The 24,236-nt window shown below is 43.2% G+C and overlaps 1 protein-coding gene across 1 annotated transcript in view; it reads right to left on the bottom strand.

The window, feature by feature from the left end:
• Window positions 1-24,236, bottom strand: part of LOC136713189 (protein kinase C beta type) — a 139,953-nt gene that overhangs the window by 16,626 nt on the left and 99,091 nt on the right. Inside the window, exons 9-15 of the mRNA XM_066690223.1 lie at window positions 19,676-19,822; window positions 14,144-14,317; window positions 10,852-10,943; window positions 7,811-7,873; window positions 6,543-6,681; window positions 3,510-3,590; window positions 1,081-1,188 (exon numbers count right to left, since the gene is read on the bottom strand). Coding sequence (XP_066546320.1) covers window positions 1,081-1,188; window positions 3,510-3,590; window positions 6,543-6,681; window positions 7,811-7,873; window positions 10,852-10,943; window positions 14,144-14,317; window positions 19,676-19,822 — 804 coding nt within the window. The remainder of the gene's footprint in view (window positions 1-1,080; window positions 1,189-3,509; window positions 3,591-6,542; window positions 6,682-7,810; window positions 7,874-10,851; window positions 10,944-14,143; window positions 14,318-19,675; window positions 19,823-24,236) is intronic.

Here is a 24,236-nt window from a genome sequence, read left to right as displayed (position 1 = left end):
AAAGGCGTTTGCAGCAAAGATGTGTTCAGAAGAAAAGGCAACAACACGAATGAACACACCTGCTCAATCTCAGCCTGCTGACAATAACAACTGACACTTCATTGGTCTTTGCTTAAGTGTTACCAAAGGAAGAGGGGAATAAATGCAATTTAAATAAATAATGAAGTAAGTAAATAAAAACATAAATAAAAACTGCACTGATGTGCATATTAATTAATGAAGCTCGAAAACCGCAATAACGCCAAGCAGTTCCGGGATGGCAGTCGAGAAGCCTGCCAATTATTTTATAGTTCTTCTGTAAAATGAACAGACACTTCTTCTTCTTCGTATTTAACAGAAAAGGAAAAAAAAACTTGGGGATTTAAAAAAAAAAAGTTTTACTCATCTACTCAACTGCTCATTCCTTTTCCTTGTAAAATAGGAAGAAAAAGCAGAGCAAGTCCAGCAGTCAAGATTAAAGAGCCTTATTAAGCGTGCCAGGGCCTGATAAGAAATGCATTGCTCTTATATGGCATTTTGAATAAAGTCTTCTTGTGATATTGCAAAGCTGCGTGTGCCCCTGCAGTTTGAGGACTGCGCTCTAGTCAGCAGACTCCCACGGAAACGACAGCCACTGATGAACGGGAGAGCCACACATCACAATTGGAAAGTAATCCCAAACAGTCGTCGGCTGCAAGAGATTCAAGTGACTTGTAGGTATGTCAGGAATAATATAAAAAATAAATACCAGATGAACATTGCATATGTGTGTCTGTGTGCTTGAATGGAGTGGGCAGGGGCTGTTTTTTGGTGCTGGGGTGCAAGTCTTGCCTTACATGTTTATAGAAGAAAAGCTTATTAAAACTGCAGAGCAGGGTCAGGCTTCTGTGTATTCTTGGGAAGTGCTAAGTTGACAAACAATCTAATCTAAGTGCTTTCCAAGTAAAAAAAACAACACCACAATGACCAGTACATATACAGAAAGAAGTAAAAACAACAAGGAACAAATGAAGAAAATGCCTCTTTTAAAAGTGAGTCTTTGAACTCGATTTAAAAGCTCTCAAGCTGCAGAAGACAGTCGCCCGGGTCTGTGGTACCTACCCCTTTGCAGATGGCCACTGCCTCCTTGGTCATGGCTTTGGGGTAGGACACGTGGTGCTCCATGATGGACTGGAAGAGCTCGTCCTCATCCTCTCCGTCGAAGGGGGGCTGTGGAGAAAACACGGCACAGCTCTCACACACAAGCACAGACCTGTTCCAAGAACCAGAGGGAACTTTACCAGCAGCGTGGTGCGGTCCTTCCATTTACACTTATTTGGCAATGTTTTGCATGATTTTAAAACGATAATTTACTATTTTGCGTGAGTATAAAAGCTGTAAGTATGGAAGTAACTACAAGTACACATACAGTGAGGGAAAAAAGTATTTGATCCCCTGCTGATTTTGCATGTTTGCCCACTGACAAAAAAATGATCAGTCTATAATTTTAATGGTAGGTGTATTTTAACAGTGAGAGACAGAATAACAACAAACAAATCCAGAAAAGCGCATTTCAAAAAAGTTATAAACTGATTTGCATGTTAATGAGGGAAATAAGTATTTGACCCCTTCGACTTAGTACTTGGTGGCAAAACCCTTGTTGGCGATCACAGAGGTCAGACGTTTCTTGTAGTTGGCCACCAGGTTTGCACACATCTCAGGAGGGATTTTGTCCCACTCCTCTTTGCAGATCCTCTCCAAGTCATGAAGGTTTCGAGGCTGACGTTTGGCAACTCGAACCTTCAGCTCCCTCCACAGATTTTCTATGGGATTAAGGTCTGGAGACTGGCTAGGCCACTCCAGGACCTTAATGTGCTTCTTCTTGAGCCACTCCTTTGTTGCCTTGGCTGTGTGTTTTGGGTCATTGTCATGCTGGAATACCCATCCACGACCCATTTTCAATGCCCTGGCTGAGGGAAGGAGGTTCTCACCCAAGATTTGACGGTACATGGCCCCGTCCATCGTCCCTTTGATGCGGTGCAGTTGTCCTGTCCCCTTAGCAGAAAAACACCCCCAAAGCATAATGTTTCCACCTCCATGTTTGACGGTGGGGATGGTGTTCTTGGGTTCATTCCTCCTCCTCCAAACACAGCGAGTTGAGTTGATTCCAAAGAGCTCGATTTTGGTCTCATCTGACCACAACACTCTTACCCAGTTCTCCTCTGAATCATTCAGATGTTCATTGGCAAACTTCAGGCGGGCCTGTACATGTGCTTTCTTGAGCAGGGGGGCCTTGCGGGCGCTGCAGGATTTCAGTCCTTCACGGCGTAGTGTGTTACCAATTGTTTTCTTGGTGACTATGGTCCCAGCTGCCTTGAGATCATTAACAAGATCCTCCCGTGTAGTTCTGGGCTGATTCCTCACCGTTCTCATGATCATTGAAACTCCACGAGGTGAGATCTTGCATGGAGCCCCAGACCGAGGGAGACTGACAGTTATTTTGTGTTTCTTCCAATTGCGAATAATCGCACCAACTGTTGTCACCTTTTCACAAGCTGCTTGGCGATGGTCTTGTAGCCCATTCCAGCCTTGTGTAGGTCTACAATCTTGTCCCTGACATCCTTGGACAGCTCTTTGGTATTGGCCATGGTGGAGAGTTTGGAATCTGATTGATTGATTGCTTCTGTGGACAGGTGTCTTTTATACAGGTAACGAGCTGAGATTAGGAGCTCTCCCTTTAAGAGAGTGCTCCTAATCTCAGCTCGTTACCTGTATAAAAGACAACTGGGAGCCAGAAATCTTGCTGATTGATAGGGGATCAAATACTTATTTCCCTCATTAACATGCAAATCAATGTATAACTTTTTTGAAATGTGTTTTTCTTGATTGTTTTGTTGTCATTCTGTCTCTCAATGTTAAAATACACCTACCATTAAAATTATAGACTGATCATTTCTTTGTCAGTGGGCAAACGTACAAAATCAGCAGGGGATCAAATACTTTTTCCCTCACTGTATGTACTGGCCCTACTTATTAGTAAATCCCTTAGTTTGAAAAATCAGGCTCCTTGTGTCCCTGTGTCTCAATGAGACGTCACAATGGCAGCAGCTGAATAACCTCCGGATGCAGCCACTCCGTCTCAGATCAGCTTCTCTTTAAGGAATAGTGGGAACTTCCTAGGGGCAGCTTAGGAAGGCTTTGAAGCCGTCTGTACAGAGAGTCCACATCAACGGCAAGAATTTGCTTTGGAGTCTTTGCTCACTCCAAACTGGTCTTTTACTCATAATAATAAACAGGTGGCTTTTTGTGAAATGAATACAAGTTTGGGACCACTGTTTATCCTCAGTATACAGACGTATTTTGTTTTAGGATTTCCAGTTAATGAGCGAATGTCAGACTCCCTACAGGACTCAATTCACAATTGTTTAGCTCAGGAGTGTTTACAATATATTTTTGATGTATTCATCAAATGGTATTTATTAATGTATTTATTCATTTCAAAAACACAGAGCTTTCACAAAGAAGCAGTGGAAAATCATATCCATCCTCACCTGCCCGGCCAGCATCTCGTACAGCAGCACCCCGAAGGCCCACCAATCTACAGACTTGCCATACGGCTGGTAAGCAATTATCTGGAAAACAAGACACGCAGACAAAGCTGGTTGCTGAATCATATTTATCAAGTTCCCTTTTGAGCTCTGGGGAATAAAAAGACGAGTATTTATGACTGTTTAATTATAATAGCGCCTAGGACGTTTTGTCTGCATCTTAATCATTGTTAAACAGAAACACCACCAAGCCTGGTTAGGTGACCTGTGTCTGGGATTGTTAAACAGTGTAGAAGAGTGTGCTTGGAATCACAGTTGAGCTCCTTTTATAGTCTCTACTTATATGTATACACATACACACAAATACATATACATACATCCATATATACATCAAATCCAGGTGCCACTCTCTCTAAAATAATTTGCAGTGTTGTGAGTGCTATTCAATGTTAAGTTAATGTTTAACTAAATGTTAGTTAATCAGCCAATTAAGTGGCTGGGAGCTGGGCTGGAACAAAAGGCAGAAGAACTGCAGCCCCGAAGGAGTCTCCTGCATTAGACCTAAGAAAGGGGTTAAAGGGAATTGGTTCAGTTAAGTGAATAATTAGTTCAATTAACTAATTGAGAACTCAGCTGGAACGAATCGTAGGAATGCTCTGGCCCTTGAGGACTGGATTTGAAGGACATTGCCCCGGATGCAGCTAAACTGTTTTTTTGGGGGGTTTTTCTTCCCAAATGGACGGGAGCGATCGTAATGGGACCTCTCAGGACTGCAGTGCTGAGGATAGGATGCTCAGCTCTCATATGCATATCTCAGTGAAGTTAAATAGGTCTTTTCAGGGTTTGTAGAACACTGATTGAGCCCATAAAGACAGCTGTAAAGAGTCCAGTTGACTGAACCGAGGCAGTGTAGATTTTGGATGACAACTTAGCAATCGACAGGGCAGTCCCACCCCGCCAAAAATCTGTCTGGACTGGGACAGTGATTCAAGAAGCTGAATTTATATAGTTATAGCTTGAACAATATGAATACATCAACTAAGAGCGATTTCAAATGAAGGGTGTGAATTAGCTTAACTACCAAAAAAAAAAAAAAAAAAAAAAAAAAAAAAAATTATATTATATTATATATATATATATATATATATATATATATATATATATATATATATATATATATATATATATAATATATATAATATATAATAATAATTACATATATATTAATTATGTCTTCAGTTCCATAAGTCTTTTTTTAATTTCTTTGTTTCCTCCATTCCCAGATATCATGTTTGAGGGGCAGAACACACACTGTATATATATTCTCTCTCTATACGCATTTACTATGCAGCTCTCTCTCCGATTTCCCACTCTGGTGCTACTAGACCTCCGGCAACACCATCTGTTGTTCTGTCAAAGAAAACGTGTGATATCTTATCAACTTAATTACACTGCTCCTTCTGCAGCTCCAGCCTCCCTTCCCCGTGTCAGACAATCAGACATCACCAGGAGAGCAGTTCCAGCTCACAGCTCACACTGCACAGCTCTGTAATGGATGTCCCCAGTGCGTGTGCACACACACACGCACACTGTACACACAATATACATACATACACACACACAATATACATACACACGCACACTGTACACACAATATACATACACACGCACACTGTACACACAATATACATACATACACACACACACACAATATACATACACACGCACACTGTACACACAATATACATACATACACACACACACTGTACACACAATATACATACATACACACACACAATATACATACACGCACACTGTACACACAATATACATACATACACACACAATATACATACACACGCACACTGTACACACAATATACATACATACACACACACTGTACACACAATATACACACACACTGTACACACAATATACACACACACTGTACACACAATATACATGCACACTGTACACACAATATACATACATTTACATACACACACACTGTACACATAATACACACACACACAATATACATACACACATACTGTACACACACCCACAATATACATACGTACACAGACTGTACACACAATATACATACATACATACATACATACACACACACTGAACACACAATATACATACACAACCATATATACATACACACAAACGTCTTGAAAGGGTTGCGTTTCTTTTTTGAGGTTCTTTTCTTTTCAAAGCACATCCCTGACTCTTTTGAATATTCACACGGCTTTATCCTTCACCACTCTAAACAATAGAGCGCCGGTCTCCCGGCATCTGTAGCCCCTGCGGCTGTTGAAAGCACTACCATTAATAACACCTTTAATGACAGACTCTGCTGAATACTTCTGGCTCATATCGAAGCTCGCCTTTCTTTCCTGGATCTGTCAGGAGAGGGATTCTCTGGCTTTGGGATCCCAGCATATGCTTTGCATGTTATTTGATTTCTTAATGGTTTATATCTAACTGGACCTCTCGGCATAAGGATTCAAATATATTATTATTATTATTATTATTATTATTATTAATAATTAATGTAAATTATTATACATTCATGTAAACTGAAGATCAGAGTGATCTACAGGTGTACTCTAAATAAGTCTGACTGTAGGGAAGGTACTGTCTGTCAATATAAGACCATGAGAGGATCCAATTATCTCCTCAAAAATTTGAATATATAAACCGCAATGATCATTAAACTATCATCATTAGTTGTAGGAGGCAAGAAAGCAAAGTAAACATAGTTACCATGATAACCCTTTGTTAGGACCATAAGAGGCCCATGGGACGGGTGTATTAAATCAACTCCTACAGCAGTTACACAATCATATTGATCAAACCCCTTCTCCATCAGACCTCTGGATAGCCCTTTAAAATGTTAATGCTGTGGGGGTAGGGGCATTTGCACACTCGTAGCACTTAACATCTCCAGATCAAGCACATGCAGACACGCACACACGTACTCACGCACGCACGCTGTTAACAAGAGAGCAGTTACACGTTTCTCACCTCGGGAGCAATGTAATCAGGCGTGCCACAGAAAGTCTTTGTGGTCGCCCCATCCCACATGTTCTCCTTGCACATGCCAAAGTCAGCGATTTTGATGTGTCCTTCCGAGTCGAGCATCACATTATCCAGCTTGAGGTCCCTGTGGCGGAAAACACTCAGTGAGAAAATATTATCAGCCGCCGTTTTAAATGGGTTTGGCTTTGAACTTATCAAGGCGCTTAAAGGAGATGACAAGCGTGCCGCGTGGCGAATTGTTATGAAATCGGAGGCTGTGGGTAATTGGAGCAGGGTCTGTTTCAGGATCTGGCCCAGGCATCTTCACACTACAATGGTCTTCCTGCACCCTCAGTCACAAAAAATAAGAAAAGACAAAAAAAAAATCAGTAGAAGAGCTACTTATATAGATCATTTATATATTTAAAGGGTAAACATGTTCCCTTTCCCACAGAGAGAAAGTCAGGGAGAATGAGAGAGAGTTCAAGAGACAGAGAAACATAGCAAGAGACCGTGTGGAAGGGAGGAACACTGCTTCAATCCCTATCCTCTCTCATTCCCCCATCCTCTCTTCACAAAGGAAAACGGCTCTCCTGTCACAAGCCCGCTCTGGTCAGCAATCAGGTTGAGAGCTGAGGAAGAGCGCGCTCAGTGCAAAACCACTACCAACACGCGGTGATGTCACTGTCACCCACAGCCCCGCCTCTGCTAGCAGCCATCTCTAAGACGTACAGTGGGGAAGGGGAGCGACGGTACTCGAGGCGTGGGGATTGGGGTCCAGGGGAGGAGAGTGCAGTGTGCTCCCTTGTCGGTCTCTATTACAATGCATATCTTTATAATTGATAATAGACCTACTGTTACTACTGTTCATACTACCAATAACGATAAAAATGACAATTATAGTAATGATGCCAATAATGATAGCAATAATAATAATACATTACACACAATACAATTTATATTATTGATCTTATTTGTTTATTTTTTGTTTAAGTCTTTTCTAAAAAATAATGTTTACCACATTCTGGAAAAGCAGGAAAACCCACAGGAAGTTTCTACTAATGGGTGTACATCTTTTGATGTCACCGTCACATGTCACCCGGGGTGGCGGTAGGGGGTCGGAGGTAGAGGGCATGCGGCAGAAGCAAGGGAAGTGGTCCAGCTGATTGACTCTCTCTGACCTTCTGTAATTGTCGGGCTCCCTATGGTTCTCTCTATGATCCACATCTCCTCTTACAAAAGCACAAAAAGCCGGCTGTACGAGACAGACTCACCGATAAATGATTCCCTTCGTGTGCAGAAAGAACAGCCCGATGGCGATCTCTGCTGCGTAGAACCTGCAAGACAAGCATAGCAATCTTCAACAACGTGCACAGTCAGTAGGTCAGTCTCACACACACACATGGACAGAAAGCACTTCTCAAAACTTTATGCAGATCCTTTATTGGTTTGACAAGAAGAAGGTCCATATACTCTCTTTGCAACAGGAACAATATCTTCCAATGCTCTCTCCTTGAACTACAGGTCCCTGATCTCCACAAAGAAATGGGGTCATGGATGAGGGCTGGTCACGCCACACCAAGCGCTCCCCGTGAACACCAGCCGGGTCGCATCCTCAGTGCCAAGCTCGGCGCAACACAATTCACCCACCGCCTCCCTCCCACCGTCCCCCTGCCCCCACGCTCCACTGCACTGCTTTATTGGGGAAGGAGGTGGGGTGCTAAAAAGAAGAGAAAAGCTGGGACTCACATCCTAATCAGCCACAAAACACGCAGTCAGAGTCTTGGGAGAGGTTGAAAAAAATATTTAATTCAAAAGAAAAAAAAAAAAAAAGTTGAAATTTCTGCATGTGTGCACTTCAGTCGCTTTTTTTAGGAGGATTGCCAGTGATAAAGTCTTCCGCCAGCTTATGTGCAGTATAGAGAGAAGCCGTTATTTTAATTTTTATGTTAGGGAATACCTTTGAAAGGCCTAAGGGGAAGCCTCCAGGAATGAGGGAGTAATGGAACAAACCACCATGGAATAATTAACATTTTTTGGTATAGGAAGCTTAACATCTCACTGATCTCTTATGCTTTCTCTAAGGCCTGTGTATGTGCCAGCAGCATGCTCAGATTCTGTAGTGTTCATTGCTGTATACCAACTGCGGCATAATTAACAAAATGGTTGGGAAGAAAAAAAAAAAAAAAGAAAAAAATCATAACAAATCACTCAAAAAACCCTTTTAGTACGGGTGGCAGAGTGCTTCAAATGCAAATAACCGGTTTCTCCAAATTATAGCTTTATAAATTATCTGAGTCGTGCTTCAACAGTTTACATGAGGTGGCTGTAATTTGTATGGTCATGTCGTTATAAATCCTGTGAAACAGCTTTCAAGATCTAAGCTTGCAGTCTTTGCAGGGATTGGGCTGAAAGGCTGGGGCTCCCACTCTACAGCTGGCACTTCCTTTGCCATCTCAATTTTGGAGAAAGGCAGCTGCGGGTGACATCAGACAGACACGCCCCCTGCAGAAATGCAAGCTGCCATCTTAAAAGGGATTGCATCAGACTTCACTGGAGCTCATCGAGATGTGAACCCTGACGGAGAAACGTTAATTCAAGTCTTAAAGCAACACAGTCATGTCCAACGCGGTGCGCTGTGTAAGCCTGCATTTTACTTCTTCAGGGTCTGCACTTTGCCGCACTATCGATTGAATCCGCACCCGGCGATTTTGACATGCAAAAAGATCGGCAAGATCAACACAGCGAAGAGGATGAGATAACGGGAGGGAAGGGATGAACACTAAGCAGAAGAATACCTCATTGTCAAGTGTCTCTCGGGGCAGAGAAAAGACAATAATAGACTAGCCATCACAACCCCCATACTCCCACTCACAAACACAGTAAGTCTCCCCTGCCCAGTTGTGCTCTCTGTGCAGATAGCCACTACAAGCAACCCCCCACCCCTCGACACCAGTCTTAGTCCGGCAGATGAGGAAGGAGCCGGAGCAGAGACGCAGAGAGAGAGAGAGAGAGAGAGAGAGAGAGAATACACTTCTGCTCTTGCACAATACTACCTCTAAGTCTCTAAAGCACTGGCAGAAGGCATGCTGTACATCTTTATTTCACTTATCTGTTCATTTCTGAAATAAGCATGACAAATAGCTGAGCTCAGCCTTTAAATTAGGCAAGTTGTTAATTGCGCAATTAGTTACGGTTCTGAGAAACAAACCAAAAAGAAAGACAGGCTGGCAAAAACGCATGATATACAAGGTGAGGAAAGTCAGCTTGTGCCGGAATTTAAAAAAACCTAAAAAGACAGCGTAGGGTAAATGATTCCAGTTAGGACCAAATGGAAAGGCCAGGGATGTCAGTTTGTGGGAGGATGGAGGTGAGTGGGAGTGGAGGGGTGGGGGGGGCAGGGGCGCACTGCGACAGCTCTGCTGATATGATCAACAGGATACACTGGTCTCCACATCCTGAGCATGGCGATGTGCATCACAGCACTTGACATGTATGCCTAACTGGGGCCTGCCAGCAGGCTCAGGGCCCCCGAACTAGAGCACTGACAGTCAGAGGCCAGCCGCCAGACTTCACAGAAGAAGCTGATCTTTATACCAAAAGCAAGTGCTAACTTTATGCAGTGTAACGTGTGTGTGGGGGGGCAAATTCTAAGAAGCTTTAGGAAATGGAGCAAACTGACAACTCAGAGCAATTTTGCATTCCCAGGGCATCAGATGCAAGCTGAAAGAAATTATATTTTTATGGATTTTTAATGGCACCACTATTGAAGACAATTTGAATTAATTTAAAAGACAAAGCTCGTTGTCTTTTCACCGAGACTTATTTCGGCCTGGGCATTCATTAGTAATAATTAGGACTAGTGGAATTCAAGACTTCGATCCACCCACTGATTGCCAATTATTATGTGGATGGTGGGTTATCATTGCGTAAATATTAAAAACATTCTAGCAAATAAAACAAACATAAATAAAAGGATGTTATCATGTACTGGGTTTGTAATTTGTAGGGTTCAATCCAGGCCTCATTCACTGGAACCTTTACTCAGAATCACCTACAGAGATTGCAGATTATGCATTAGCAACCTTTAACTACAGTCACTTGCAACTGAACTTCAGTTTTCGAATTCAACCACATTTCAAACAAGGTTATGTAATATGCCCAAGATAGCGTGCAGTAGGTCAATGGCCAAATTTCTATTAAGCAACTTTAACCAATGTGCTGCAGTTGACTGGTTAGAATTCCCTACTGTACTTATTTCTACTTCTGATCTTCCCATCCCCACAATGACGATCACAGACCGCAGTATACTCACACAGCGTGGGGCTCCTTGAACTTGCCGACCTGCTGGATCTGGTACATGAGGTCTCCTCCATTGATGTACTCCATGACAAAGTAAAGGCGGTCCTGCGGAGAAGCACACAGACACAGGGCGTGGGTGGGTCAGGTGTGCCGGTGAACAGCAATGACGCCACTGCCTCTGATAGTGACTGATTACACCCACCGACTCATTAGGGTCAAGGGCTGTGGAGGAGGCGGCAATCAAGGAAGGAAACGGCGCGGCTGATGTCAGTAATCAGAATATATTTTGTTTCTTTTGCCTTCAAACGCTTTGGCAGAGAAATCAAATGATCGCACTTAATGGCATCCATAGGGAACAGGTCAGACTATTCCAGAGCCAGAGAATTTAGTTGTGTGTGAGTGTGGATGGGATGACGCTTCTGTTTTACATGTGCAAAAGGTCGTGAAACCCAACACAGAAACACAACACAAGCTGGGAGATGCTGGAGTGACCACAGATGGGATGCTATCCTGTAGCTTTGCCTCTCTCTGTCTGCGTGCCTGGGCTGCTGTGTTCCCTGTCAGCACAGTGCATCTGGCTTAGACGAGTACCAAAAACATCCAGGGTCTGCTACACCTCCCCTAACCACTCTCTCCGTACGAGGCAGAGATCAGGAAAAGATGGATAGGCTAATTACTTAAGCTTTAGCCACTCAAGGCTTTTATTTGCTCAAGGTCATTTTTTAACGGTGATTAAGCTGGGTAATTTTGTGGTCTTTTGAAGCAATCCCTAATGTAAATTGACCAGTGTGCTCCAACATTAATGAACTGTGTACATGATGTTTGTTGGCTAATGTAAAGCTATCAAGCCCCCCTACCCAATGACATTCAATCTCCTACCCCCACCCCCCCCGTGACTGGTGGCTTGTCACCCCCCCCAGGGAGAGAGGGTCAGAAATTGGCTGAAAAATATACTGGCAATTGCAACATGATGTATACTGTGATCATTTAAGTGTTTTAATTGCATTTTCTGAAGTATTACTGTCAAGTCTTTTATTTTTCTGTATATATGTGGTAGGCACTTGTTAGCAGCAGTGTATCAGAAACTGTTGCTGTGTTGCCTCTAAGTGGCGGTCAGTTGCGAGAGTGGTCTGACCCACAAGCAGTCTGTGCTGAAGATGTTATTCTGTGATTCATAGTTTAATAAACATTTTGGTCATGACACTATACTTTTCAATGATTTCGCTTTACAGACTGTAGAACAGTGATTCAACAGCTCAGGGAAAACTAAAGTTTCTGGTTGATTAAACCATGTTAAGCCAGGGTGGGTAAACCTTAGACTGCCAGTCTATGGATTTCTATGGATTGGCAGTTGAAAGCTGTCATAAATAAATACATACGATCAATATTTATTATATTAAACAAATCTGAGAATATTTTTTCCATTGAGTACACACTGTGTACTCATCCCCATTTACCATTCAATAGTGTAAAGCAACTAACTCGGAAACCCTCTGAAGTTTTTACGATGCACAGTGTAATTATTTTGTATTACATTTTAGAGAAAGTCAAACGTCAGGCTTAATTAAAAGTCGGATTCTGGACACAAGTAACCCGTGTTTTACAGCAGCTGGGTTGTGATGAAGCTTCTGAAAGCTAGACCGTGTTGGATAATCTCTGTTTTCTCCATTTTGCCCAAGTACCATTATCTGATTACCTGATGCAAGTTAGGATAGAGAGTGACTTCACAATTTCATGAGTGTTTACAGTTTGTGTGGTGGTTGTGTTGCTCTGTCGGGGGGACTGTGTCCAGGGGAAACACTGCACTTCTGAAGCACTGCAGCGAATGGGCGTCCACTGGAGGTGTTGGGGTGAGGAAGGCCGACACCCCCAGGTGGCTTGATGTTCTTCACGAATACAGTGGACCCTGGGGTCGTGCACACTCCATTTGGAGTTGCACCATAAAGACATTGGGTTTTTAATGTTTTTTTGTATCTGCATGTGCCCTGCTTCCTACTGTGTGATCTGCAAAGCGGACCCCCGCAAATCTGCAGGGGTGTCCAAGACACCCGACGCTGCACTCCCGTCACATGAATTCCAAAGACGCGTCTACTGCCCCACTGTAGTTTTTACTGCATTAGGTATTTATGGCCACTGGCATGTAAAGCAGTTTGTCGAATCAACTAGCCTGGAATAAAGCAGCGAAATAGAACTAAATGCGTTCAGTTCACTACATCTGCACATTGTTTCCGATTAAACTTTAACACGGGGGGGTGGGGAGGGGATTAACTCTGTGTGAGCTGTCATTCTCGGCGCTATCGGGAAAGAGCTGTGCTTTGCAGTCACTCACACAGCTGTATTGATTTAATGACCGAGAATGAAAACAAAGATCTACAGAATCTGGTCATTAAGTCTGATTTAGGACCTGGGTATATTCTATCCAATTTAGAATATATATATTATTAACTATTTGGAATCACTCAATGTTTGTAGCTTTAAACTTCACCTTTGAGGAATCCAAGCCTCAGTCAGCTGTAACACTGGCAGGACTGGGATCAGTGCTATCTGGACTATAGGATTTAACCTGCACACCCTTTAGTAAAGCATGTGGAAACAAGCAGGGGAGTTTATCTGATTACAAAAATAAAAAGTTTGCATTTGAAGTTTACAAAGGCCTCTTCATTTATACCCCCTTTTGCGTGATGTGCCCACGACCGAATGGTAAAGGAGTTATTATTTCAGCTACAGCACCTACAAGGTTACCTGGGACATGTGGTAAATTCAAGCATTAGGTCTGATGAGTTCCTCAAGAGAAGGTCAAGAAAGCGTGCGTCAGATCAAGGACAGAAAAGACGTACTGCAAGAAAACTAGCAGCGAGCCAGCCAATCAAATTCTCCTTTCGTATCCCCAAGACACTGATGAGGACAAAGCCAGGACCTGACCCACACCTCTACAGGATTGATGAAACATGTCAGGATTCTCTGAACACTTGGTGAAGACATTATTTAATTCAGAGTACAACTAGGACCCTGCTCCTATGTTTCATTGCCTTTTATTTCTCTTTTTCGAGAGGGGATGGAGAAGCTTGTAAGCAATCTGGCACAATGGTTCAAATGACACCGCCGGTTTTCACTGACAGTTCTGAATTTGTTTGTTTTTAGAAAGATGGTGAATTTTTCTATAATGTCGTTAACCCATGAAACAAAATACCGTGGTGTCAGAGTATTTTTGTGGAAAGTGCATTTAGCACTGAGGTCATGATTGAGGCCGTTTTGAAGTCTGAGGAAAAAACTTTCACATTATGATTTGGGTTGGGGTCATTTACCATGGTCTGGAAGCATGAGTGGAGCTGCGTGAGGAAGGGAGGTTTTCCAGACAGTGCCAGGACCCTCTTCTCCACCATGGTGCACTCCACATCGTCGTCCTGGATCACCACGTCCTTCTTCAGGATCTTGATGGCATACAGCTCATCTGTTCCCTTCCGCTCTGCCAACATGACCTGGGCACACGCAGAGAGAGAGAGAGAGAGAGAGAGAGAGAGAGAGAGAGAGAGAGAGAGAGAGAGAGAGAGAGAGAGAGAGAGAGAGAGAGGCAAACAAGCAAGAGACCGGATTTAGAATCGGGAAATGAATGTGGGGAAGGGGGGGGCAGCTGCAGTGCTGTTAATGGGTTTTGTTGATAGTTGTAATTTTCTGTGCTTTGGTAGAACAATTTGTTTTGTCATGCCAATAAGGCTGTGTTAAAATTTCAATTTGAAGCTGGGAGAGTAGGCCCAGGAGGCAGAGAGAGAGAGAGAGAGAGATGGAGATGGAAAGAGGGAGGGAGAGGGAGGAGTTTACAGATGGTAGAGAATGGGAGGAGTAAGAGAGTGAGAGGAGGTTAAACAAAATCCAATGAGAGAGAGTAAGTAGTTGAGCAGAGGGAACAGAAATGGAAGGGTTAGAAAGAGGGGACACAAGGCAAGGAAGCCAGAAAGAAAGAAATTGAGACAAAGATTAAGGATAACAGGAAAACAGGAGATGAGGGTTTGTTTGTGTCAACGGGGATGTAAGGCACCGAGTATCTTCACCAGAGAGGTGAGTGCGAGAGCTGCCGACCTTCTGAAAACCAGCCAAGTTGACAGCATAAATAAAGATCCTGGGGACCACTGTGCGTGTGTGGGTGTGTGCGTGTGTGTTTCTCATGACACTGATTCCAATGGGGTGGGGATATGTGTGGACAGGTGGGAAACAGCCAGGAAGCGAGGAGGTGAAAAGGTTAAACCAGACAGATCATCTTTTCAGATCGGAAATCTACTTACTGGAATAGAACAAACACAGAGACCAAAAGGTCGTTCTTAGCCTGAGGCAGGACTCTGCAGACATGAGTCATAGGTGACCCATAAAAGCTCTCGAACTTTCAGTACCGGCTGCCGCAGACATGTGCCCCCCCCACCCCACAATCACCATCACCAACTCTCCCCACACACAGACGCCCTCCCCCTCAACACACAGAGATGCTACAAATTCATACAGACACAGGAAAAACAAGCTAAAACAAAAAGTGCCGGTCTGTGTAGCCAGGCTGTAAATCCTGTTGACGTTGCCATACGAAGCGATGGAGCAGCCTAGCTAAAAAGAAACCAAATCAACACAATCCTGCAAAATAATACTGGAGTTAAAATCCTATCTTACAAATACTAACAAGGCAGATCGGGCACATCAAAAATGTTTTTGCAACAGTGTAGTAATTCTGGGAGTGTTTTGCTTTTTGTTTTACCTTTGTGATTTGGGTGTTTGGTATATAGTGTAGTCGTTCTGATACAATTCTGAGGAGGCTTTACAACCCAAGCTCCTTTCCAAATCAGTGCAAATGAGAGCTGCTAATAAGAGACTGTCAACTGCTGGCTCTGAATCCGAACGCCTGAGTGCAACACGGGTTAATAAACCTATCATGCTGTGATAAATTCCTGTGTCTGTCCTCCTGCCCAGCTGCTCCCCTGGTCTAGTGATGGGAAAGGCCTCTGCAGAGTGCTCTGGGCTTCTTGAGTAGGGCTTGATTTTTTGGATTTTGCCACTGATAGAGTGCTAGTGCTGCAAAAGCCCCTGTGAAGAATGCAGGCTGAGCCCTACAGCCCAGAATTCGCAGTTCCATAGCCAACTGTGATCTGGATTCCCCAAATGGTGGGAAGCTTTCGGCTTTAATCCCGACAGGGTTTCCTCTGCATGTCACACAACAGCGCCCCCATGTGTCTTACCAGGGCGCCTGTGAACTGCACCAGCCCTCCCTGACATACTCTAGCCCTGCTGCTTGCAGACTTTCAGAGTAAATAAGCGGACAGTGTGAAGAAGTTTGTGTTCTCTCCCGCTAGCACCAGGGTCACATCGACTAGCCGAGTCGATTTACAACTGCCAGTTCCAAAAATGGAAATGCAAGATAAAGAAGAAATTAGTTGATTTCACAATGAAAGAATACTTAAACAGATAAAAAAAAAACATACATTGGAAAAAATAATTCTCACTTCTCAAATCACAGCGAGAAGGTAACAACATGCTCTGCTCATAAAGTGTATTAAAACAAAAACACTGCAAAGCAAGACTGATGGAGCACAGTTTATGAACTGCATGGCCATCTGCATGACGAGAGCATTGTATTTACTCGATGTACTGCTTTTACCACATTAACAGCTTACGTCTAAGCTTCTTCCTTGTATCGGTAATACATAGAATTTTTTTACCTAATAAAACATTTGTGGGGCTTTTAACTATAGATTAATCACTTCCAGGAAAATATCAGTGATTTATTGATACAAAGTGTCTCATTGTCAGGCCCCAGCAGTACAAATTTAACATGACATGCTGACAAATTCAAAAAAGATGACATCTATACTGTATTGTATATGGGAGAGAGAGAGAGAGAAAGAGAGGAAAAAAAAGATCAAATTAAAAGGAAAAAAAAAAAAGTGATTTTTCTGGCTGTCAAGACACTCCACAGATTTGAGTGTCAGACTGGGTTGTGAGCTGGCGGGGGTAAGTGTGAGTGATGATATGGTGAATTTTGACTGTGTTCACTCAATCAAACAGCCAGCTGGCAGGTAAAGGGAGAGAGAGAGAGAGAGAGAGAGAGAGAGAGAGAGAGAGAGAGAGAGAGAGAGACGGAAGGAGTGAGAGATTGGCAGATAGCAGCCAAGCCAATTCAAAAGCATATTCCGCTCTCATCAAATCTGTGAACACATCTGTCGCCACACGTCGCCCAACCCCCACCTCATGTCTCCGCCAAAACAGGAGAGAGGCAATTTCATGGTGTGCAATATTAAACTGAGAGAGGCGTGGAGGCTCGCTTTCAACATGCGTACATTATTTATACGCCGCGCTTTTACCACGGCAGAGCGGAATGCTTGAAATACGGTCAACTTGACACAAGGCAAGAGATCTTCAATTGTCAGTGTAAAAATCTTTGGCATCTCACACTCACTTCTCCTTCTGCAATGGTGGGTCAACACAGCTATGGTGAAGTCACAAATGCACATGCGCACAATTAACTTGGTATGTGTTTTACAGGAGCAATTTCCCTTTATTTCTCCCCAGAATGGACCTCAGAATGGGCAGTTGTTACCTCGGGGAGGTTAGGGAGAGATGCTGTGAATATGCACACCAACTGTGAGACATGGCACCGTGGCCCACATCCCCAGGCTCTGCCTCTTGCCTTCCAATATCATAAGTCTAAGAGTAACAGGTTTCGTAGTGTATAGGAGTCCATTCAGGTGAAACCACAGCACTAGACTTGGAAGGGGTATTTAAGTCTCCAGAATAAGGAACCAGTTTTTTTGGCTTGTAGTTTTTGTTGCTTTGCTGGATCAGGCTGTTTGAGGTTTGCAGGAGATAGCGGTTCAGGTCTAAACAGGATCTGATTACACACTTGCCTAGGGTTACTGAGGCGTGGCAAGTGGATCAAACCCTGGCCAACCGCAACTCCCAGCCGTGACAAATTGCAGGCGATTGCATTGCAGACTTCCTGGCTCAGTCACATTCAAACCAACAACATCAGGATGAAAGGACTGAAAGTGTCCCATGAGGGAACCACTTTTACTTGTGGATTCCCTCCATAGGCCAGGAAGGCTCAGCATTATAGGACATCATAACTGAAGATCCCTAGGTGAATACAATACCATGTGGATGGTTCTTTAAATAGTGCCCTGAGAGCCAAAGGGAAAATAAGCTAGATGCATGTTGGAGGGCTTTGGCACTAACCTGTCTGTTATTTTAATGTCTTTTTTCTCTAGTGTAGGTACAAAATCCTAAAAAGAACACAGGCTCCCTGCCCCTCAACCCAACACATCACCACAGATATTAATTATAATTATATTTTTTTAGCTTTAATCTGTTTAGTTAAGGGAAAACAGCTTGGATTTAAGACTAAGCCCAAATATTTATATGGGATCTATAACAGTATTTGAGCAGTAAGTTAGGTCAGTGGCTTGAGTCAAGGTTATTCCCTCTTCAAAATGTTTGCTTCTAGAAGCACATTTGACAGTATTAATAGGTTTAAATGAAGCATATTTGCCTTCATTAGACCTTGTTTTACTTCACTTCAGAGTCAAAAACGTCTTATGTCTTTTACAGAAGGCCAATTGGTTCGTTTAAATGCAGGAAAAAGAGAAGAGGACTCGCGCTTTGCATGTAGAGTGTGTACGATTCATGAAAATCCCATCTGTTCCTCTAAGAGAGTGAAAACCTGAGCAAATAAATAAAAAGAGTGGAAGAAATATGCAAGTGAAAATGGAGGGTAGAAACAAAGCAAAACCAGACACACAAAAAAACCTAAAACCTAAAACACTTTGCCATTGGCGTAATGAAAATTAAGAACTGAATGGGGCTATTTTAACAAGTTCTCATTACCATATTTATAACACTCTGCCTCATAAAAGACTTCTCTGACACATTCTGCTTTATTAGCTGCAACTTCACACTAACAAGGCCGTTGCTAATGCTTCAACAATGAAATCCATATAAACCGTTGCTCCTGCCATGCATTCTGGGACAGGGTTATTGACTGAGCAGCACGCAGAGTGTCAGAGTTTATGTGGGTTTAATGGCGCGGCTGGAAACTTCAGACATTACAAACTCTAATTAAAATGCCAAATAAATGTCAAAAAAGCATTTGCAAAGGCATATTCATTGATAAAGCATTTAATATATATTTACATCTCATCATATATCATATCTCAATTGGATTGTGAAGTCATTGTGAGCACTATACATCCCATGTGGACACCAGATCTGCTCTGGGAAGCAAATTTGCTTGGATTTTTTAAATTCACCAGGCCTTGTAGAGATGAGAAGAAGAAGGGGAAAAAAAAAAAGCAAGAAAAAAAACAAAAAACACTGAATTGTTTTATCTGTTTCCAAGGCAACCGTGTCAAGCGGGACTCCAATTAAGGAGCCTAACGAAGGTCCGCCAGTTTGCATCAACATATCGATATTATTTTAAACGCCCGTTTCCATGGACACGGCGCGAGCACGGACCCTGTCTGTACAAACTGGTACATTGCCGGATTGTTTTCCTTCTCAGTTTGCTTTTAATGGAACTGGTGCCCTTAACCGTTACGCATAGGTATGAGCGCACGCACCATTGCAGACAGTTAGAGAACGGTTAAAACGATCTGTACCCTTTTAAATGAAATCTACCTGAGGTAACAGTGAGCAGATGGGGCTGTCTGCCGTGCACAGCGATCTACCTCAGATTCACTAGGTACGGCTCTTAATGAAGGGTGTGCTGTGCAGTATTGTAGGCTTGGCCTCAGGACTTTGTTCTGGTTTGGACGCTATACAAAAATGAAGTCTGTGCTGGGGAGGGGGTGGGGGAGAGGGGCTGTCACCTTGCCGAAGCTGCCCTTGCCCAGAACCATAAGGAAGTTGAAGTCCGACAGCTTCATGCGGTCCCTGTTCCCGTTGTTGTCGAATTTGGAGATGGCATTGGAGGAGGAGCTGTCTGCATTCTTCGTGCCGGGACCGATCTTGGCTCTCTGGGGGGGGGAACACAGGGAGAGAGATTAGGTTATCTTCAAGTGCGGGAAATCAAAGGGAGAGATGGGGGGTTTGTGTGTGCAGTCAGTGGTTTACTGTGGAAGGGGAAGGTGTCCCACAATCCCATTAAACTTCTTTCTGATCAGTGGATAGAGCAAGAGAGAGTGAGGGAGAGGTGGATCTGGACAGCCATTATATTAACAATCGTATAAAGATGTAAATTAATACAGCATTGGTCATTGAATGTTGATGCCGCCACCCACAGTTTCAGTCCTGTTCAGCCACTTAATGCAGAGTCAGTGTGACCGGTTACCTAGAGCACAGGTCAACAGGGCAAGAATACAGTACCTATAATAATGGTCTATTTTAAACTGCTAACACACAGTTTCACACCCTCAGTAGGAGGCAGTTTAATTGCTGGAACGTGTCTGAGGAGCCGGCCTGGCAGACGCACAGAGACAGCAGCCAAGCCTGTGCCGAGTCCGTATTAATCTTCATTCTGTAGCATGGCTGGCAGGAGAACGGGGAGAAGAAGAATCCCCCCTCCACAAAAATAAAAAATAAAAAATGCTGTTCTACCTTATTTTGATTAATCAATTAATTTCACAGCACAGTGGCAGCAGCACAATCAAGCCCCCCCACCCAAGACTTAATTCCCAGGGTGACAATGGATCTTCGACCTCCCAACAACCCCCACCCCTCCTCTCATTAACCGCCAGCTCGCGTTTTTGTTTTTTCCTCTCTTCGCGTGGGCTCTCGCCAAGATCTTGGAATGCGTTCAGTTTTAATTTTCTGAAACAAGCCATATTGCGAGGCAGACGCCGGTGCTCAGCCTTGCATGGAATTCCATTAACCCGGTTCCTACAGTTCAGATCTGAATGTTGTATGCAGCTCCCTCCTCTGTAGAAAGTGATCTCCAGTAATCTTGAGCCCCTCGCTGGTGCTAAGTTGCTGCTTTATTTATTTAAATGTATGGTTTTGTTTTCCTCTGGTTTTCGATCAGCCCCCTCCCTCCCTCTCTATCTCTCCCTCTCTTTTTCTGCTCTCCTTTTCAGCTTACATCGTCCTTACTCAAGGTCAACGGTGGGACCAGCCTGGCGCACATGAGAAGTAGGCAGTGTAAGGGCCCAGGCACAGGGGAATACCATCATATGAGTGAAATTAAATGGCTGTAGAGAAGGCAAACTCAAAAATACATTGATCTCTGTTCTTTGCAGCCCCCCACCACACATCTTTTCAACCTTGCATCCCCTAAGAGAAACATTCAGTAACGATTTTGTCATTTTTATTTATTTTTGGCTCCTTCTCAAGGTGTGTTATGTGATAACAGCTTTCTGTATTTTGTTCTTTTGGCATGCCATCTCTTTTCTGAAATGCCTCTCACTGCATGTAAAATACTGTACTGTAAAATCATGTCTTTCTTTTTTTTTATATAAAGGACGGGGGTGGTATTTTTAAAAGCAGACAAACGGTCATCTCAAAAGATTTCCGCCGAGCTGAGTGCATTGCTTTAATCATGCTCAGATGCTTATGAGAAACTTTAACTTTCTTCCGGGATTGTAACTCAAGGGAATGAGAAACTAGAAAATGCTTTTGACAGCAGGCTTTTACAAGCGTGTCCGAGCGCTGACTGGGGGTGCCGCGAAAAGCCTAAAGGTTATGGATGGAGATCCTGCAAACGCAACAGTGAGAGTGCAGAAGAACAGAACAGGACTCCAGGGAAGTGCTAAAGAGTTCATTGCAGAAGAGGCGGATGCAGTGGATGTAGTCGGCGGGGAATTGGCCTGTCCTGTCTCTGGGTATGCTCAATGTCTTATTAATCTTGTGTATTATAATGAGTTCATTACTGCCAAAACCCTTTAACCAAGTTATATTCGTATGCTCCAGTCTTACATGTGTGGAGAAAAAAAGAGGAACCTCCTTTTACAGCTTGTCCTCTTACATCATTAAATGGTGTTACTCACGTGTATGGTATTATGAGACAGGAATATAATTGGCATTCCCTGAGCCGCAAAAACTTAAGCACTGCTTCTATTTGGTATTGTTTTGTTAATAACAGAAACAAACTAACCATTATTCTTAACAGAGACCAGAAAGATTGACAGCTGTAGATTTAAGCTCCTAAAACTCCACAGACTGCCTTAGACATTTACATCCAAACCAGAAGCATTATTGGTTATTTTGGCCATTGTATGATAGAGGCTTGCAAACCAAGTAAGTGAAAAAACAAGTTGTCAACAGGAGGTGAAAAACTGTGATATTCTGTTCATTTGTTTTCCCTATAACTCAAAATGCAATTTCCATGCTACAACTGGTAACTTGTGAATATAATCTCTCTGGTAAGTGGTTTAATAGATTAATCAGATTAAAACAATGTTGGCAAAATGTTATAGGATTAGCCAGGTATACGTTAGGATCCAACTGGATAGGCAGCACTGTGGAGTAGTGGTTAGAGTTGTGGGTTCAAATCCTGGGTGGGGCAGTGCTGTTGTACCCTTGAGCAAGGTACTTCACTTAGATTGCTCCAGTAACATGCCCAGCTGTATAAATGGGTACAAATGTAAGTCGCTCTGGATAAGGGCGTCAGCTAAATGACAAATAATGTAATGTAATGTAACTGGCTTTCCACAGGCAATGTTATGAAAGGGCCTACATCTGAGAGACTGAAACTTTACTGCACTAAACACACTGTCCGTGTAATGTAACACATGGGCAAAGTACTAATAATACCATTTTTTAAATTACTTTACAAAACAGCACAAATATACCTCCCAAACGTTCAATTAGACCAATTATCCCCCCCAACCCCGGCGGCTGAAGTGGCAAACATGAAAGCTCTTGAGCCAGTGAACAAATGAGTGAAGCAGAAAGCAGGGTGATAAAAATAAAATACATAAAAGATCCCTTTATCTTACTATAAATAAACACATTTATTAAAATAAAATAAAATAAAATAACAGACTCCTTCCAGGCCACGTGCTTTGGGGAGATACTCCTCATATCTGTTTTTTCTTGCCAATTAGGCGGATGCTAGCTTGACAAAAGCACTGTACAGCCGGCACTAACGCAGAACTCTCGGTGCTCTGCTCCTGTGCACACACTTGGAGGCTCTGACAGGGGATTGCATATTTAATTATTTATTAATATTTAACTTCGAAAGTTTGTCCCTAGCAAAGGTCCAGCGGTGGTGGAGCGATGCAGGCAGGATTCATGTATGGTTCCTCCTTGATATTGGTATCTTTTCTAGATCAGTGGCCAGTTGCCCAAATGTTAAGCTGCACTTTCCATTCTCCCCATAAGTGTTCCAGTGGATGTGGCAAGGGATGTTGCACACTCTTTGGGATAACTCTCCTAAGTTCCCTGCATTCCACAAGGACTAAGGGATGAGGGGGATCATGGGTGGCAAACGGGGAATCAATGAGGGGGAATAACCAGTCTTTGTGGATCAGTCGACTTTCTCTGGCTTACTAGTTTTGGCTTCATATTAAAATGGTTGAGCAAATGGCAAAAATGCATATGGTTGAGCCCAGCACACAGCAGTGAACGGCACAGGGATCGAAGAGCTCCCAAGTGCAGCTTGCCAATCTGGCCAGGGCTCCCGCCACCAGCAGGACACAGACAGCACAGTGCGCCAGACCGGCCGGTGCATGCCACTAATGCAGACGCCAGGGGACAGGAAAGGTCTGGCTCCTTGGAACAGGCCCATCCTATTGATTCCTCACAGAGCGACAGGCTGGGGTCAAGTGCTATTAATGCACATCGATTCCTCCAGCTCCACTCCTTCCAAAAGTAGTGACATTCCACCTGCCCTTGGAGGCCCAGCGGTTTCAGGATGGCACGGATGTGAGGGTGGGTACTGTAGTGCAATTGGGAGGTGCTACAGTAACACACCAACCCCTTTCCCCAACCCTCATTACCGAACCCTATTTTGTTTATGAGATGGAGATTTTGATGAGCTCTACATAGAGGTTAATTATTTCAAACAATGTAATTGTGTACCTATATGTTGTTAACATAAATTAGGAATTAGTTTAACGTGTACCTGTTACTTTGACGATTATAAATGCATGCTTTTGCATTCATTATTGACTCATTTCCTAAGCACAGAAAATATCTGGATATCTTGACAGCTACCTGGTTGATTTCCTGAACACCTGCAGTGCTTTTTCCCACATCAGAGAACAATGCAAATTAAATACAATCATTGCATTTACTTTGCATTGCATATTCCTCCACCATGGAAAAAAGGTCTCAAGTTGATCTTTAAAGTGTCTAATGCCATCCAAAAAAGGTAACAGGTGGTTGAAGATGTTTAAAAACATAATGACTCATTGGAACCTGTCAAAATTCAGTTTCTCTTGATGCTACTACCGTCCGACTCCCTCTTAACGCTAAGTTGCCCCGGTGTTAATC

This window comes from Amia ocellicauda, chromosome 17, assembly GCF_036373705.1.
Source record: "Amia ocellicauda isolate fAmiCal2 chromosome 17, fAmiCal2.hap1, whole genome shotgun sequence".
NCBI classification, from domain to species: Eukaryota; Metazoa; Chordata; class Actinopteri; order Amiiformes; family Amiidae; genus Amia; species Amia ocellicauda.
The sequence above is the reverse complement of the archived record's forward strand: the minus strand, read 5'-3'. Positions and strand labels throughout refer to the sequence as shown.